At 47.6% G+C, this 15,402-nt stretch overlaps 5 protein-coding genes across 5 annotated transcripts; 3 read left to right on the top strand and 2 right to left on the bottom strand.

The window, feature by feature from the left end:
• Positions 1-20: 20 nt before the first annotated feature.
• Positions 21-2,461, top strand: GGS22DRAFT_176253 (MFS general substrate transporter). Its single transcript, XM_047963382.1, has 3 exons — positions 21-212; positions 287-460; positions 555-2,461. Exons 2-3 carry the CDS (start codon positions 409-411, stop codon positions 2,198-2,200), a joined length of 1,698 nt encoding a protein of 565 aa, XP_047813856.1. The 5' UTR covers positions 21-212; positions 287-408; the 3' UTR covers positions 2,201-2,461.
• A 63-nt stretch (positions 2,462-2,524) lies between these two features.
• Positions 2,525-5,173, bottom strand: GGS22DRAFT_198430 (polysaccharide lyase family 4 protein). The gene is made up of 3 exons (XM_047966134.1): positions 4,215-5,173; positions 2,805-4,126; positions 2,525-2,740 (listed from the first exon to the last, which is right to left on the bottom strand). The coding sequence occupies exons 1-3, from the start codon at positions 4,471-4,473 to the stop codon at positions 2,711-2,713; spliced, it is 1,611 nt and encodes a 536-aa protein (XP_047813855.1). The 5' UTR covers positions 4,474-5,173; the 3' UTR covers positions 2,525-2,710.
• A 1,624-nt stretch (positions 5,174-6,797) lies between these two features.
• GGS22DRAFT_193714 (glycoside hydrolase family 71 protein) lies at positions 6,798-8,502 on the top strand (the record flags this gene model as incomplete). Its single annotated transcript, XM_047965413.1, has 7 exons — positions 6,798-7,257; positions 7,382-7,450; positions 7,507-7,629; positions 7,698-7,805; positions 7,865-8,086; positions 8,144-8,409; positions 8,470-8,502. 7 exons carry the CDS (start codon positions 6,798-6,800, stop codon positions 8,500-8,502), a joined length of 1,281 nt encoding a protein of 426 aa, XP_047813854.1.
• Positions 8,494-9,889, bottom strand: GGS22DRAFT_101644 (uncharacterized protein). The gene has a single exon (XM_047957695.1). The coding sequence runs from the start codon at positions 9,815-9,817 to the stop codon at positions 8,678-8,680; it is 1,140 nt and encodes a 379-aa protein (XP_047813853.1). The 5' UTR covers positions 9,818-9,889; the 3' UTR covers positions 8,494-8,677.
• Positions 9,890-12,160: 2,271 nt separating this feature from the next.
• GGS22DRAFT_101624 (uncharacterized protein) lies at positions 12,161-15,254 on the top strand. Its single transcript, XM_047957694.1, has 2 exons — positions 12,161-12,890; positions 12,975-15,254. Exons 1-2 carry the CDS (start codon positions 12,504-12,506, stop codon positions 15,171-15,173), a joined length of 2,586 nt encoding a protein of 861 aa, XP_047813852.1. The 5' UTR covers positions 12,161-12,503; the 3' UTR covers positions 15,174-15,254.
• The last annotated feature ends 148 nt before the right edge of the window (positions 15,255-15,402 follow it).

The raw sequence follows: 15,402 nt of genomic DNA, 5'->3' as shown, positions 1-15,402 counted from the left end.
AGACACGTCAGGAAGTTCGGAGCTGGTAGGGCTCTGGATCCGTTGTGGATTACTTGATCTAGTCTGGATAATTACATTATTATCACAAGAATGCCAGCTTGGATGCATTTGGCGACGATGAGACAGCGAGTATTTAGCCCTTATTAATATTTAGCAGAGAAAAGCCTCTATAGGATATATAAAAGGATGACTATGACATGTTGTGTAATGAGGTTCGTGTTTCGTCCTTACCCCCTTTTCACACATTGTTTTTCGTGTTTTTTTTTCGCAAATTAAAGGACCAAAGATTTTTTTTATTCTTGCTATTGCTAGTCTAGCTAGATTAGCGATGATATAAGACTGCGTGATCAGTCACGGCATCAGAGCCGAATAATCTCCCTCTCACCAGTATGACCCGTTGAACATAATATGGGCCGAAAAGAAAATGATGAAGCCAGTGCTTCGGTGAGCTCAGGAAACGGTAAGCGTTCTAGACGATATACCTAGTCACCGATAAACAATCCCACCAAGGAATTATCAGAGCATGTAAAAGCTAACTTATTATTGGCCGCAAGACCTACCAGATCTCACACCTATAGCCCGCGATGATGTTGGGGACGAGAGAATTCGCCCTGAATTGATGACGACGCCAAAGACGACACAGGTTCGGTGGTGTGACCTTCCAAACAAAGACCAACTGTTCATCCTGTCACTCTGTCGCCTATCAGAACCCCTCTCTAATGTCTGCCTTCTACCCTATATATTCTACCTCGTTCGATCGGTCCTACCGCCGACGCTGGCCTCCTCCGAAGATGACCAAGCACCTCAAGCTGCAGCCCGCATATCTGAGTTTTCCGGCTTGCTCGTTGCCTCATTCCCGCTAGCGCAGTTTCTCGTGAGCCTCCCGTGGGGAAGACTGTCGGACAGACACGGGCGGCGCCTTTCTATCGTTGCCGGGTTAGCAGTCTCCGTCCTGGCAAACATCGGATTCGGTTTCTCGCGGTCCTTCGGCTCTCTCCTATTTTGGAGAGTCTTGGCCGGCTTCGCCAACGGAAATGTCGGTATAATGCGCACGGTAACGGCGGAGGTGGTATGCGAGCGAAGATACCAGACTAAGGCATTCCTCTTACTACCATTGGTATTTAATGCGGGCATGGTAGCCAGTTTGACTCTAGGGGGTTGCCTTGCGGAGCCTGTCGTTAATATGCCGTGGCTCTTCGGACCAGACGGTGTCTTCAATACGAGTCGGAATCCCGCCGGCGTAGCTTGGGCTGTTGCCTTCCCATATGCGCTCCCTGCGCTCCTCAACGCCGCTGTACTGAGTTGTTGTCTTATTATAGCTTTAGTCGGCCTCAGGGAAACGCTTCCTGGAAAGGAGGATCGGAAAGATGTCGGCCTAAAGGCTGGAGAGGCGATTATGCGATGGATCCAACGTATACTACATAGACGACAGCAATACGTAAAAATCGACAGTAGCGAAGACACGTTCCTAGGACAGGCTCGATTAGATTTCGAGAAACCCGCACCCGAGATAACACCCGACGCTCGCAAAGAGCTCCCTTTTCGAGGTATCTGGACGCGTAGGGTACTATGCGCTTTGGTCTCGTTCGGGTTGCTGCCGTTGCATAATTCGGCCTTCATGCATATATTCCCAGTATACCTCAGTAGCCCACCAGCTGATAACGGTGAGGCCACATTCTTTGCCTTCGCCGGCGGTTTGGGTCTACGCTCTTCAACTATTGGTATGTGGCTTTCAGCCTTCGGTATATGCGGGATTTTATTGCAACTGTTTATATATCCACGACTACAAGCACGCATTGGAACGAGAGGTGTCTTCCGGGTTTCGTTGTTTCTGTTTCCTGTCACGTATGCGACAGCACCGTACCTGTCTCTCTTGGCGGGCGAAGGTGATGGAGCCTTACGCTGGGTATTTTTAGGGTTAGTAGTGTGTTCTCAAATCATGGCACGTACGATGGCCATACCGAGTACCGTCATCTTATTGACCGAGGCGACACCCTCAAAGACAGTTCTGGGGACCATCCATGGGGCTGGGAATATGCTTGCGAGCCTATCTCGTACGGTTGGACCAGCAGTTGGGGGATACGTGTTTGCATTAGGGGTTGAAGAGGGTGTCATTGGGCTTGTATGGTGGTTATACCTAGTAGCTATTGCGTTGTGTGCCTTGGTTTGGTCGTATCTTATGGAGGGGGACGGAAACTGAATCCTGAACTTGGCAAGCAAATGAGTAGATTGGCATAGAATGACTTCAGACGCCCCAAAGAATTAAAGCACCAATAAAAGCTAGGTATGTTTTTTTTTTTGTTTTTTTTTCACAGGCATCCTTTCTAGGCGGGCGTGAATTGGTTGTCTTTTTGTATACTGCTTACTAGGTACCTACCTAGATAGGTATTTACCCAGGTAGTATATGAGGGTAGGTAGGTAGGTAGGTAGGTATACAATATAAAAGGTTATACGACTACCATTTCAATAGAATCTAGATTAAGATGTGGAAATTTCTAGTGTAGGTACGGTCGAACTACATACGGTATATATAACTAGAGGAAACAAAGGTGGAAGTTGGAAGGTGAGAAATGCATCGGGGCAAAACTTTCATAACCATCTTCGACCAAATGAGATCACAAGATATAGATCCTTGGTGGTTGAGGCATGTAAATACTCCATGCCCCTTTCGTCGTTGACACTTGGTATATACCTACTTAAGTAGGTAGTATCATGTGTAGAGCTCGACGGCATCGAAGATCTGTTACAATTTCCGTTAATTCAAATGTGGTTCATATGGATGGAACCGCTAGCATAGTACTTACAAAATTAGGATTTAAGAAGGTGCTGCCACTGCTTCCTGATATAGAGGTGATCGTGATAGTATTTGAGCCGGCTACGAGAGTACCGGAGGGAATGTTAACATCATAGACTTCACCATGGCCACGGTACGCTCCACGAGTTACACCACGACTGTCGATCTTCGTGGGAGCCGACGGGGCCGTTCCCGTCCAGGAATTGACTTTGGCTTGGGGGCGAGCTCCGCTAAATGACAAAGTGGTCGCAATTCTGAGGGTGGCGGCACCGGGGGCAGAAGCTAGAGTAAACTTGATTGTCACGGGGTTGTTGACCGTCTGGAACAGAGCCATGGGGAACTGACCTAGGGACGAGGAACCGATAGTGTAGGTGACGGGAGACCAAGCAGACATGCGAGAGTCAGAGGGGTGCATTCGAAGAAATTTGTCTGCGTTAAGGAATCCTGTGGGCTTGCCATCATATTCTCCGATCCTCCATAGAGAATTCCGTGACGTCTCGGCATTAGCAATATCTTTGGACGTTGTCTTGCCGGCGCTGACAGAGATTCCGGTCGCAGTAGCAATCTTATACTCGCCTTGATATAAAACCATCGTATAGGCGCCAGGCTTCATCGCTGGTGACGTAAAAGCACCCTTAGATGATACGATGGCCCAGTATTGTGCCTGTGCATTATACCAATGGACGACGTTCTGAAAGCTGGTTGAAATCCCAGAGGCAGTACCGGAGACGTAACCACGGCCGGACTCGGCCACGTAACCGGTGACGCCTAGCCCCGAGAAGAAGGAGGTGTCGGCCTCGCGAAGCTTAGGGATACCCGATCGCGAGAAGGTCAAGATGTAAGGCCCGTGAAGCACATTGGTTCGGAAAGCCTCGGTCTGGACGTGACCGCTGTTCATGTACCAGTAGAGATTTGTGGCAGAGCCGGCATTATTACTTTCGATATCACGAAAGAACGGCCCCCCAGATGACGATTCGGGGTGTGGAGCTAAAACGCACACGTGGATTACATCAGAACCACCATAGACGCACTGCGCGTCTTTGTCGATGAATCGAGTGCTCGAGTAGAATTTAGATCGAGTCTCCCCGTCGACGACAAAGACATCAGAGCCCTCTACGGTAGCCGAGCTGCCCGAAGTAGTTGATACTTTGCCGTAAGGGTACTCCTCAGGGAGCACGGATGACTTGAGCCGCGCGATGAAGCGAAGCTCTCCGACCGAAGGTTCCGATTTGATGTAGGTAGCGAGGTAGATGTTGCTTTCCCCTTCCTTAACTACCATGTAATGAGTCAACGTCGAAGTTGTGCAGGTTACCTTGACATAATTGACAGAACCTAAGTAGAGAGTAAGAACGCTTCCAAGTTGTTTAAGTTCTAACTTCTGATGCCAGATCATCATCTGTCTCTTGTATAAATAACATACTAGCTGTGACGGACTCAACCTTGACGGTTGCCGAACCGAGGCCGGACGACAAGTGCGTATTGCTGGAAGAATCCTGAAGTTCTGTGCCGCGATATTTGATCGAAGTGATATCGCAGCTACCTCCATTGACAGTGAAGATCAACGCATTGCTCGAGCCGGCGTCGATGACATAATTACTCCCGGACTGGGTGAAGCCAAATGCGGCAAACACCGAGGAAGCAAAAGTCAAGACGGAAAAGACAAGGAGATGTAGGGACATAGCGTTAATCTGCAGCTACGCACCGATACCCAGTAGCAAAGAAGCTCTAACGCAGGCGCGGGAGATCGTCAAACTATGTTGACCTAGCTAGATCCGTGAACCAGATAGCCACACATACAGTATACGTGCCTAGGCACTAGGTAGGTAATATATATACATATTTAATATTTATCTACACCTACGCGCATCAAGCATGTTCCCCGTTTTAAAGACAGGGAGAGAAACAAGCTCCCGTTGAACTACCTCGGTCTAGCACAAGACCGAGAAAATGTCCTTCAACTATACTCAGTCTGAATTATGACACTGTGATGATTGGCGGAATTCAGCTAGGTAGCTGGTTGTGGGGTAAAGGCACAGGGTATTTACGATGATGGGGAGTCGAGAAGTTCTTGGTATGCCATGGTTTCGGCTGTATAGACGAATCGAGATGGACGGGGCAACGCTACGAGTATTCAGAAGTCAATCATACGCATAACGGCGCGATAGTAAGGTTAATAAACTAGTCAGTGTGCCCCGACAGATGAGGTGATTGACGGAATTATTAAGCGAGCAAAGCAAATGGATCAAATGAATCAGATGAATTGTCAGAAGAATTTCATTAGGAAGGTAGTTATTATGTAAACGATCAGTTCATAGAAGAACTATAAAAGTAACGATGAAGAGGATAAGAATACATAATACTAATATTGGTGTTGTTGTCATCGTCATCCTCGGTTTTTCCCTTTTTTTTTTTTTTCGTAAACGTCAAGGGAAAAACCATAGATTTATGGAAAGCCAAGATCTTCATATCCATATTACTGCAGCTACGGTCCACATTCGAGATCGTAAAATGATAAAGGGGAAAAGTGGGGAATTTATGTCGTGATGGGGTCTAGCCGTAAAGGGGCAGAGGCATCCATGGATGAAAGCTACCTAATGTACCTATGTAGATACCTAAATGGGTGGGCCGGTGTAATCTCGATCTCGCAGCCCTACAATCCTCATATTTATCTACCTGGTATCGTGGACATCCATATACAGCTACATAGTACGCATCGGCTGTAGCTGCCTAGGCAGCTAGGCACTAGGTTAGGTAGGCCGCTAGGTACCCGGGTATGTCAGATCTTGGATATGTAAGGGGCAACGCATTCAGCCCGTTTCAGCCATTAATTGAAGACTGGATGACGATGATTGGATATTATTTTTATCGACGTCTGAATTTCTAAGGCTAGCTGCGCTAGGTACCTAGGAGCATGTACTACCTAAGTAGTAGTTTATCATTTAAATGAAGCTGCACATAAGAGGCGAAGCAGTTGAGGATCTAAAACTCTCAAGATCTAAAGAAAAAAAGAGAGAGAAAGAAAAGAAAAAATACGGAAAAATAAGCAAGCTTCAGTAAAAGGACCATTAGCCTACTTAGTACCTGATATTCAATTTGACTATCCAATAATTTTCTAACATTCAATATTCCTACCTGCCTACCCAGCTTCCCTACTAGGTACCTACCTTCCTTAATAAAAGTCTCACATCATGCTGAACTTCAACGGCTATTAGAGCCCCTATTAGTAATTAAATTGAAATTCCTACAGTTAGGTACCTACCTGGTAGGTATGTACCTAGTATCCTCAAAGCACATACGTCCCTACATAGGCACTAGGTAGATACATTAGGTCCAGGGCGTAGAGCTGAACTGGCGCCGTCACGCGTTACCCGGGGTTTGTGACATGCTCTTGAACACCAGGGTTGCCTCTTTCGGTCGGTTGGATAATCCTCTAGCGGATTCGTCTCGCTGAGAGGAAAGAAGAATAAGCAATAAATATGTCAATATCGTAGTAAGACCATCATTATTGTTATAACTAGATCGTTTTTAGGGTATTCGTGAGTAAGTGCGTCTCTTATGAGAGCTCCGATGCTTCTCCCTTGTGCACCTCTCACCGATATCATTAGGCTTATGTGACCTATCTTCGTCGCCTGACGACAGCTTCATCATGTCTGATGCAAACACGAGAGTAATCGTGATGGGGACAAAAGTGACAGCGATATTGCCGGTCTACGACTGCCATTCCCGGCGGATTCCCTCCATCTTCCCAGTGTAGCTCTGTAGCCACTTGGGCATAGCCCCCCCTAATGTCACCCAGGCTTGAATAGGATTTACACTTGGGTTTAAATATAGGATTTGCAATATCGAAAGCCATCGTATGCGCTCGCATTGTATATATATATACGCTGCGATTGCCCCATAGGTTAAGTAGCTATGGTCTGGATATCACTTTTGACAACGATCTCATCACATCCTTTTACCTCGCCCACGATCTAAAAATCGAAGTGCTTGACTCGTTTTGAACATGCGTCTGAATATTGTGGCAGCGGTTGTGCTGCTCGTCGGCTCCACTGCGGCCGGCGTTGCTATCCCTCGACAAGGAAACGGTCGCCAGGTCTTCGCGCACTATATGGTAGGCCTGACTAGCGGGCAGTCCAAAGATCAATGGCAAAAAGATATCACGGAAGCCAAGTCGGCCGGTATCGATGGTTTTGCTTTGAATGTCGGCTCTGCAGATTCGTGGAATGCACAACAGTTGCAGCTAGCGTACGACACCGCTTCCTCCAATAGCTTCGACCTATTTCTATCTTTCGATATGGCTGCTAGTTCCTGGTCTGTTGATCAGGTTGTTTCGCTCGTCAACCAGTACAAGGGCGCCAACAGCCAGCTCAAGGTTAACGGAAAGCCGTTCGTCTCGACGTTCGAGGGGCCAACCTGGGCTGACAACTGGGCTGCGGTGCGCTCTGCTACAGGTGGTATCTTCTGTGAGTAACCTACCTACCAACCTGTGAAAGGCTTTATAAAATTGTTGGGTTTATTAGCCAACCCTCACAACTCAAAGCTACACCGAATTTTGATAAGGGCAAGCACTAATTCGATATGTCGAAGTGGTTCCTGACTGGTCTTCATTGGGAGCTCAAGGAGTCGGTAGTAAATTAAGTCAGATCGATGGTGCTTGTTAGTGTTTTCCATCATCTACCGGTTTCTGTGATCGTTTAACCAACGCGATATAGTCAATTGGGGTGCCTGGCCAAACGCAAACGAGTATACAATAACGACTGGGAATGACCAGGCATACAAATCAACCCTCCAGGGCAAGCCATACATGATGGGCGTTAGCCCTTACTTCTATACAGGTATGAGACGACGTCTACCTAGTCATGAAATCATACGGACAATTTCCACATACTAACCAAGAACTTAGACCTTCCCCAATATAACAAAAACTGGTATTCGTCTAGCGATTCACTCTGGTACGACCGTTGGAAGCAAGTCTTGGATATCCAACCCGAGTATATCGAGATCATCACTTGTAAGCTAACTGCGCATGCTTGTGGCCAAATCCTCATGTTTGAACGCTAACACGAGCAGGGAACGACTACGGCGAGTCTAGCTACATCAACGATCCGGTTGCTGCACAGATTGTGAGCGGTGCCGAGGGGTATGTCGACGGTTTTGGACACTCCGCTTTCCGCTTTGTATTGCCCTACTTCATCAGCGCCTACAAGACTGGCAACACAAATGTAGAATTGCCGTCAGAGGGTGCTGTGGCATGGTATCGGACTACGCCAGCAGCGGTGTGCGGCAACGGCGGTGAGTAGCAGTTGCATTAGACAATCCCTAATCGTCTTCTCTAACACCCAGCTGTAGGGACCGTATGGGGCCAAGGTGGAAGCGCTTCGGCGGCAAGTGGAACGAAGGATGTGATCTCGATCATTGCGCTGTCCAATTCGCCCAAGGACATCACTGTTGCCATTGGAGGCACGACTCAGACCGTAAGCGCGTCCAGTTCAGTCGGCAAGGCCTCGTTCTATGAAATAGACTTCAGCGGAAAGTCCGGTACCGTTACCATTACGTTTAATGGCAAGTCGACGACTGGCCCTGCGATTTCAGCAGAATGTCCATCTTCAGGCCATGTAAGTCCCCTACTTAACGGACTATTATTTTTCTACACGCAGAGCTGACAAGCTAAATAGGTTAACTTCAACTCTGTCGCGATCCAGGTGTGATAAGAATCGTATTCGGAGTGCGGCCGTTGCGAACTCGTGTCTGCTAGTTTTAAATTTCTACTATCCCTTAGGTAGGCTTGGAGAAAAGATTTCATCCTTCATCCTTAACGGATAACTTGTATATATATATATATATATATGCTTCTCAAAAGTTTCCACAGTTCGTAAAGCGTACCTAATCTGGTTTTTTAATGCCGACTTGGAATTTCTCTGCCCAGTCGGTAAATTCGTCCCTCTGGCCTTCCCAGGGTTTCATCATCATCTCTGATGTCGCAAAAGCGTCGAAGAAGCAAGAATCCATAGTGCGGTCGATAGAGTCACGATCTAGCTCGTAAAATGCGCACGCCACTTCGCCGAACCGGTGGGGTAATCGCTTGAGTAGGGGAAATACTTCATCGAGGCGCTGCGCTACTGGTATCCGTGTGGTGTTAGGGAGCGCCGGTAGGGTTTTGAGTCGCCTCTTCACGATGGCCGTATAAAGTAATGTGGTGAGTCGAAGCCGTTTCATGCAAAACTCGAGACGTTCTCTAATCTTGTCCGGATCATCTTTAGGTATGTGACGCGGATTCATGAGGTCATCTAGCATCTCCTGCGTCGAAATATGTGTGTGTTGGATCTGGTTTGTGACATCGTTGATGCCCTCTTCTTCATCTTCCTCGTCATCTTCCTCGCTATACTCCTTCAATTCTTCCAAGATGTCCTTCAAAGTATCTCTATATTCCTCGACCTTCTTGACAAGCAGCCCAGCAATGCCCAAGTTCTTCAGAAGGATTACGTCGTCACAAGCAGCCCATATGACACCAGTAGAAGCCATGCTTCCTTTCCCTCCCTTGGTGCCATTCTTCTTCTCGTTAGATAGAACATTTCCATCGAGAGGAACAATGCCGACAAAGCTCTTAAGTTCTTTCAACACTCGGTGACATCGCCAAGAGAGGTCTTGACGAGCCACCGTGGTACATTTGTGGACGTCACAAACTTGGACGGCGGACGCAAGAGCCGGGATAGGGCCGGCTACCATCTCACGGAGGACCTTGATTATAGCCGAGGGTGTGAATGGTTCATTGATAATAAGCAGGGATAGCTTTGTTGCGTGAGCCTTTATAAGAGTTGCAGAGTCGTGGGCGAGGGCGAAAGGGTCTACCGAATCTACGGTCGAGAATTGTGACGATAACGGGGCAGCGGCTTCGGAAGTATCGTCAGCATCGAAGGCATTCGAGTGAAGATAGTCTTCTAATTGGGATATAAGGTCTATCGTGGAGTTTACTACGGTTTTTAGAGGCTCGATGGAGTCGCCGGTTATGTTATTAGTAGCCATAGTTACCGTGTAAGTGTAATCGAATAGTAGAATCGTGCATAGAATGAAAGTCAAGCTGTTAAGATTTTTTTTCTTTTCATTTTCAAATCTGTCACTGCGGGGCAATCTTCAATGCCCCGCCATCCACGTTACATAATATAATTCTGATTACCTAAGACAAAGAAAATTAGATAGGTATTACATACCTAGCAGCCTATGTAGGTAAGTATCTTCTTTACTTGGAGGTAAACGCGTCGATAATTAAGAATCGTATAATATTACGGAATAAATTCCAATAAAGGTGAATTTTAAAATCATAAAGTATTTCTTGCTATTTAATATACATGAAGTTTAATATCCTAGCCGTCACAAATGACAACGCGTTGACCGATCAATTACTTGAGCTTCATCTAAATTAACAAAATCCAATATATTCCTTATAGAACCGACGGCTTCATCCTGTTCTCTTACTATGCATATAACTTGTACTGGGATAGTTGATGGATGTGAGAAATACCTTGGTCGAACCGGTTCTCGCCCACTTCGTAAGATATTCGAAGTCAAGTCGAAATTTTAGGTACCTCGATCGAATGAGCAGTGCCTTCCGCAGAACAATCGATCAAGCTTTGCAACATGGCAAGCGTTGTGGCAAGCGTTGTAGCCCCCCGATAGATAATCTGAGGGTGGCGTTGAAGGGGAAAACTAGCATTTTCAAAGCCAACGAGCATTGTGAAGGTCTCGTATGTGTCAAAGGTGTATGTAGTCGGTATCTGGCTTTGCAACAATTGCCATTCTCTATTCCCAAGTGGCCGACTAAGCGCGTATCGTCGGACGAGTGGGTTCAGGGGCAGCAGTTTGAAAGCACGGGGTTCAACGTCATCGTAACCAAATCTAGATGATTTCTCTCTGGTTGTTTCCCGTACATAGTAGTAGCTGAGAAGGGCTGGATGGTTCGGTATTCAGTCTCTTTGTCTGTTATAACTGGTAACTGGTTAAATAGACAGTAGCAATATGATGTTTCTATACACACTATGTACATATGCGCTTGGTAGGGTGGGTGGTGACATGTTTAGGATTAGGAAGGAAATAGAGATATGGTGATTGACTAGGATGAATGAATATGGAAAACAAGAAAAAAAAATTGATGGTCCTATATCTGTAGTGTTATGGAAATTCCATTCATCGTGACAGGATAGTGACGTTGAAAAAGAATATTATTGTTGAAGACGGCTTGATAATTAAACCGTGGTAGTATGCAATTATACATGAATCGGTCCCTCATGAATGGGGAATGGGGAATGGGGTTTGATGAGGTAAAGGATCGTCGATACCAAAATCGAATGATGCTCGTTGCGCACCAACACACTCCATTAAATGCTCCAGACATTAAACCGTCTTCCAAATACTATATATTCTGTGCGTCACTAGGTACTTTGGTGCATAAGGTATTCCTTCATTTTTATAAAATAGTTTTTGCTTTTTTTCTTTTCTTTTCGTTCTTTACAGAATAAGGAACATCGAAACTCGAAAAAATTAAATCAGATTAAGTCTAAGTAACCAGCCTGCCAGCCCTGTGCCTAGAACGAGAACTGAAAATATAACCGGAAACATTTCTACGAACTGGGAATAATTACTTTGTATCTACCTGATAAGTACCTATGGGAAAAGGAAAAGGGAATAAGGAAATCCCGTCTACACATTTACGCATTTATGCATTACGCACCGATGCATCTACGCATCAATTCTCCTCAATCCTTATCAATTCCTATCAATCCCGTACCTTACCTTGCTACGAAGTAGAGCTGCCCGCATCAATACCGGGTAGTCTAGAGGTACCTACCTACTTGGACTTTCTTTACACTCTTACATACCTATGTACCTCCAGGGCTAGTAGTCTCTTATATCCTCAAGGTATGTATTGTACACATTTTGACATTTTACCCTTAGTCCCTTCTGCTTCTACCCTTCTACACCACCTCGCTACATCACTCTGCTTTGACTACGGTGACGCACCACACTAGCAAGACTAGCCATTTCCCCAGATGGACTCTGGCTTCATGTTACTAGGATAACATCAACAATATGTGTTACAGTGCTACCACCTCCACCTCCACTTTCACCACTGACAGCATCTATCTGCCCCTTTGACCTCTTTTTTTTTTTTTCTCTTTTTTACGACTTGGTTAACGTTTACCTGTCTATCTGGTGTGTATATGCCTATATATCTATACATATCCACACGTCCATGTTCACCTACTAATCTGGTCTCCTCCCTTTTTACTTCATTTCCTTGCTTTTGTATTTAGTTCCACATTCTGATGACCATATGATAAAATAGGATATAAATACGGCGCACCTACGGATCGAGTCTATCGGGTCATACCTTTAAATAGCGATATAAACGAACGAACGCGTGCGACCTTTTCGACCTTTTCGCCATTTGTTTAATTGACCCTAATATACCAACTCTTCATCGTCATCGTCCGACCTTCATTAGCCCGACATCCAACATCTTAAATGCATATGACCAACGTCCTTGTCGATCGGCTTTGACGGCTTAGTCCCCAAGTATCTTCTGAAAAGGAGGGGGGGAAGAAAGAGAGAAACGGATAGAGAGATCTATTTTTCTCATAGCGTACAGGGAACCGATTTGCCTAGACGCAGCTGGCATAGGACCTCTTGAAAGGTTCTCCGGTAACCTCAAAAGATGGGAAATACTCACACGAAAGATGCCAGGGGTGGCTCACGTATAGGAGGTCATGGGTCTCACATGGATTCTGGTGGGAGTTCCACTGGCGCCGGATATCATGGGGATCTACCTGATCGATCGAGGCGTGCTAGTCGGCCAGAACTAGGCGGCTTAACATTACAGTTCGGCGCTTCGTCGAGCTCCCGTCACCAAGATTCTCCTTTTGAGCACCGAGAGACAAAACAAGAGAAGGAAGCACGAAGGCTTGAAAGAGAACGAGTAGCACGACTCAAGGAACGCGAGCGTAGTATGAGAGAGGAACATATTGATGGGGGTTTTCTGGTTACGATGGGCGTATATTCCGCCTCCGAGGACTTCAACAAGTCCGTAGTTCGTCAATTGCAAGTAAGTAACATATCCTTGTCGCAATGCCATCTTAAGCTTGTCTGCTGGTCGCATAGCTAATCATGCGTTTGTCGGCGACAATAGATCGAGAGAAGGATAGCGCCTTTCTGGCGTGGCTTGGACGACTTCAACGATAATTGGGCTGAGCACCAAATCATCGCTGCGGCTCGTGGTCTCGAAATTCCCCTCGCAGACGAAGTCCCTGAGAGTCTAATTCCGCAGCCCAGGTCTGTCGATTCGCCAGCTACTTCAACGCCGACTCTCACTGTCCCCATGGGTCCTAGAACCCTCTCGATCTCGTCTGATAACCCTGCTTCCAATCCTGGTTCGGCTTTACCATCTCCCACCTCACCCGCTGCGCCAAGAACTAGCTCTCCTTTTAAACCCCATAAGAAGTCTTTAGCTGCAGCTCTCAATCTATCTCGCAGTGGACCAAGTACGGATATCATCACCCCTCGCGAGATCAATCTGCCTAATGACCCGTTTGTCAACGGGCAACCTCTCGAAGTATTCTTATACAAAGAAGGTATCGAGTGCCCGCTTTGCCTCATGTACTATCCGCCATACTTGAACCGTACCCGGTGCTGCTGCCAGATCATCTGTAGCGAGTGTTTCGTGCAGATCAAGCGTCCCGATCCGCATCTTCCCGAGCACCACGCAGATGAGGAGGGTGTTCAAGCGCCCGCCAACCCGGAGGAGCGTGAAGGTGAGCTCATCATGGAGCCAGCCAAATGTCCTTACTGTACTCAGACCGAGTTTGGCGTGACATATGAGCCTCCTCCTTTCCGCCGCGGCCTAACGTACGCATTCAGCCCGTCGACATTAGGTGCCATGACCACGGCTATGTCATCTTCTAGCTCCCTTAATTCGACCCTTTCTCCGACATTAGCTACACCTTCCGCCAATGCTAATCGCCGACGGGCACAGAGTGTGTCTGCCAACGCGCCCGGGGTTATCACCACCGACCGCATCCGACCCGATTGGTCTACTAAGCTAGCCGCGGCTCGTGCACAGCAGCGTCGAAGAGCAGCAGCTGCAGATGCACTACATCATGCCGCTTTCGTAATGGGGAATCAGGAATCACGTACAATTTTTGGCCGATCTTCCCGTTTCAGCCGTAGAAATACGGGGGGGCATCGGGGTAACGAGAGTCCAGGCAACGGCTCTAGTCTACAGCCAAACGACGGCGGGGCCGATATTGCCTCTGCTCCTGATCCAGGTGCTCGCACCACCTCCAGCCGAGCTGGTCCGAGCCGGGAACGAATAGATGCAGCACATCTCGAGAGCCTCATGATGGCTGAAGCGATAAGATTGAGCTTGGCGGACGAGGAAGAGCGACGGAAGAAGGCCGAGAAAGAAGCTCGAAAAGAAGCTAAGAAGCGCGAGAAGGAGGACCGGAAAGCCTCTAAAAAGAAGGGTGATGTGTATGGTGGTAGCGGCGGCGGTAGTAGCGCGAGCGCGAGTTCCCTTAGTCTAGGACTCGGGCGAAGACGTGGCAATAGTGCCGCCAGCAACCTGCGCATAGAAGCTAGCGTGACCGCTGCCAGCAGTACCACCGCAGGCCAAGCCGGCGACCAACTGACGGACCCATCTTCCGTGCCGGCCTCAACCTCGGCTCTGATGTCTAGCAACAAGGGGAAGGCCATTGACCGCAATGATAATGAAGAGGGTCAAAAAAGCGGTTCCGGTGTTGCATCACTACCAATTCCTGTATCATCGCAGCCGGCGCGAGGATCGTCCCATCTTCGCCAGATGAGCAACGCCAGCTCTGTCAGCTCTAGCGGACTCGATAGTATGCCGGGCAGTTATACTGGCAAGAACCCAGGTGCCGATTCCGAAGATCCGCGATCAAGCGGTCTTAGCATAGCCGCCCGTAGCGAAGAGGGTGATAGTACGAATTCGGAACCCATGTTTAATTTTAGGAGTCTAGCAGAGATGGTTGGCGTTCCCATAGACGGGGAAGCCCAGTCACCTAATAGCGAGGATATGAGTCCGGGCAGTAAACCGGCGGACGCCGAGGAGGCTCACGGCGAGCATGTAGAACATGCCACAGATCCTGTTGGGAACGGAGAGAATAGCAAAGAGGAATTGACCGGGCAGGAGACTCAAGAGGTTCAGGGGGGCATTTATAGGTCAGGAGAAAAGGGCGAAGACGGCACCTCACGACCACCACAACTCATGGTCACGCCCGACACTCCAGCGCCTGCTGATGGCGATGAAGAGGATTCCAAGCGACTTGGGCACGTCGATCTGGCAGAGAGATCACACGAAGTCACTCAATAAGCTTTCCCCGTTTCCTCGCTGTTTTTTATACCCTGTAGGTAGTTTGGTAAAGGGGAGATACTGGGTCTAAAGGTTCATGATATTTGCATCAAGTGGGGAGGTAGGCACTGTCGACTTTCATTCGTTCGGAGTTAAGGATTGTATACATAGACTACGTGGATTCAATGGTGATTAAGATAATCCCCTCCAGCGAGGTTGTTGAGCGATGAGGCATACGGGGTTCCCCAAA

Source organism: Annulohypoxylon maeteangense (assembly GCF_022496945.1).
Source record: "Annulohypoxylon maeteangense strain CBS 123835 unplaced genomic scaffold GGS22scaffold_33, whole genome shotgun sequence".
In the NCBI taxonomy this organism is placed as follows: Eukaryota; Fungi; Ascomycota; class Sordariomycetes; order Xylariales; family Hypoxylaceae; genus Annulohypoxylon; species Annulohypoxylon maeteangense.
This window is presented reverse-complemented; position numbering and strand designations above follow the sequence as displayed.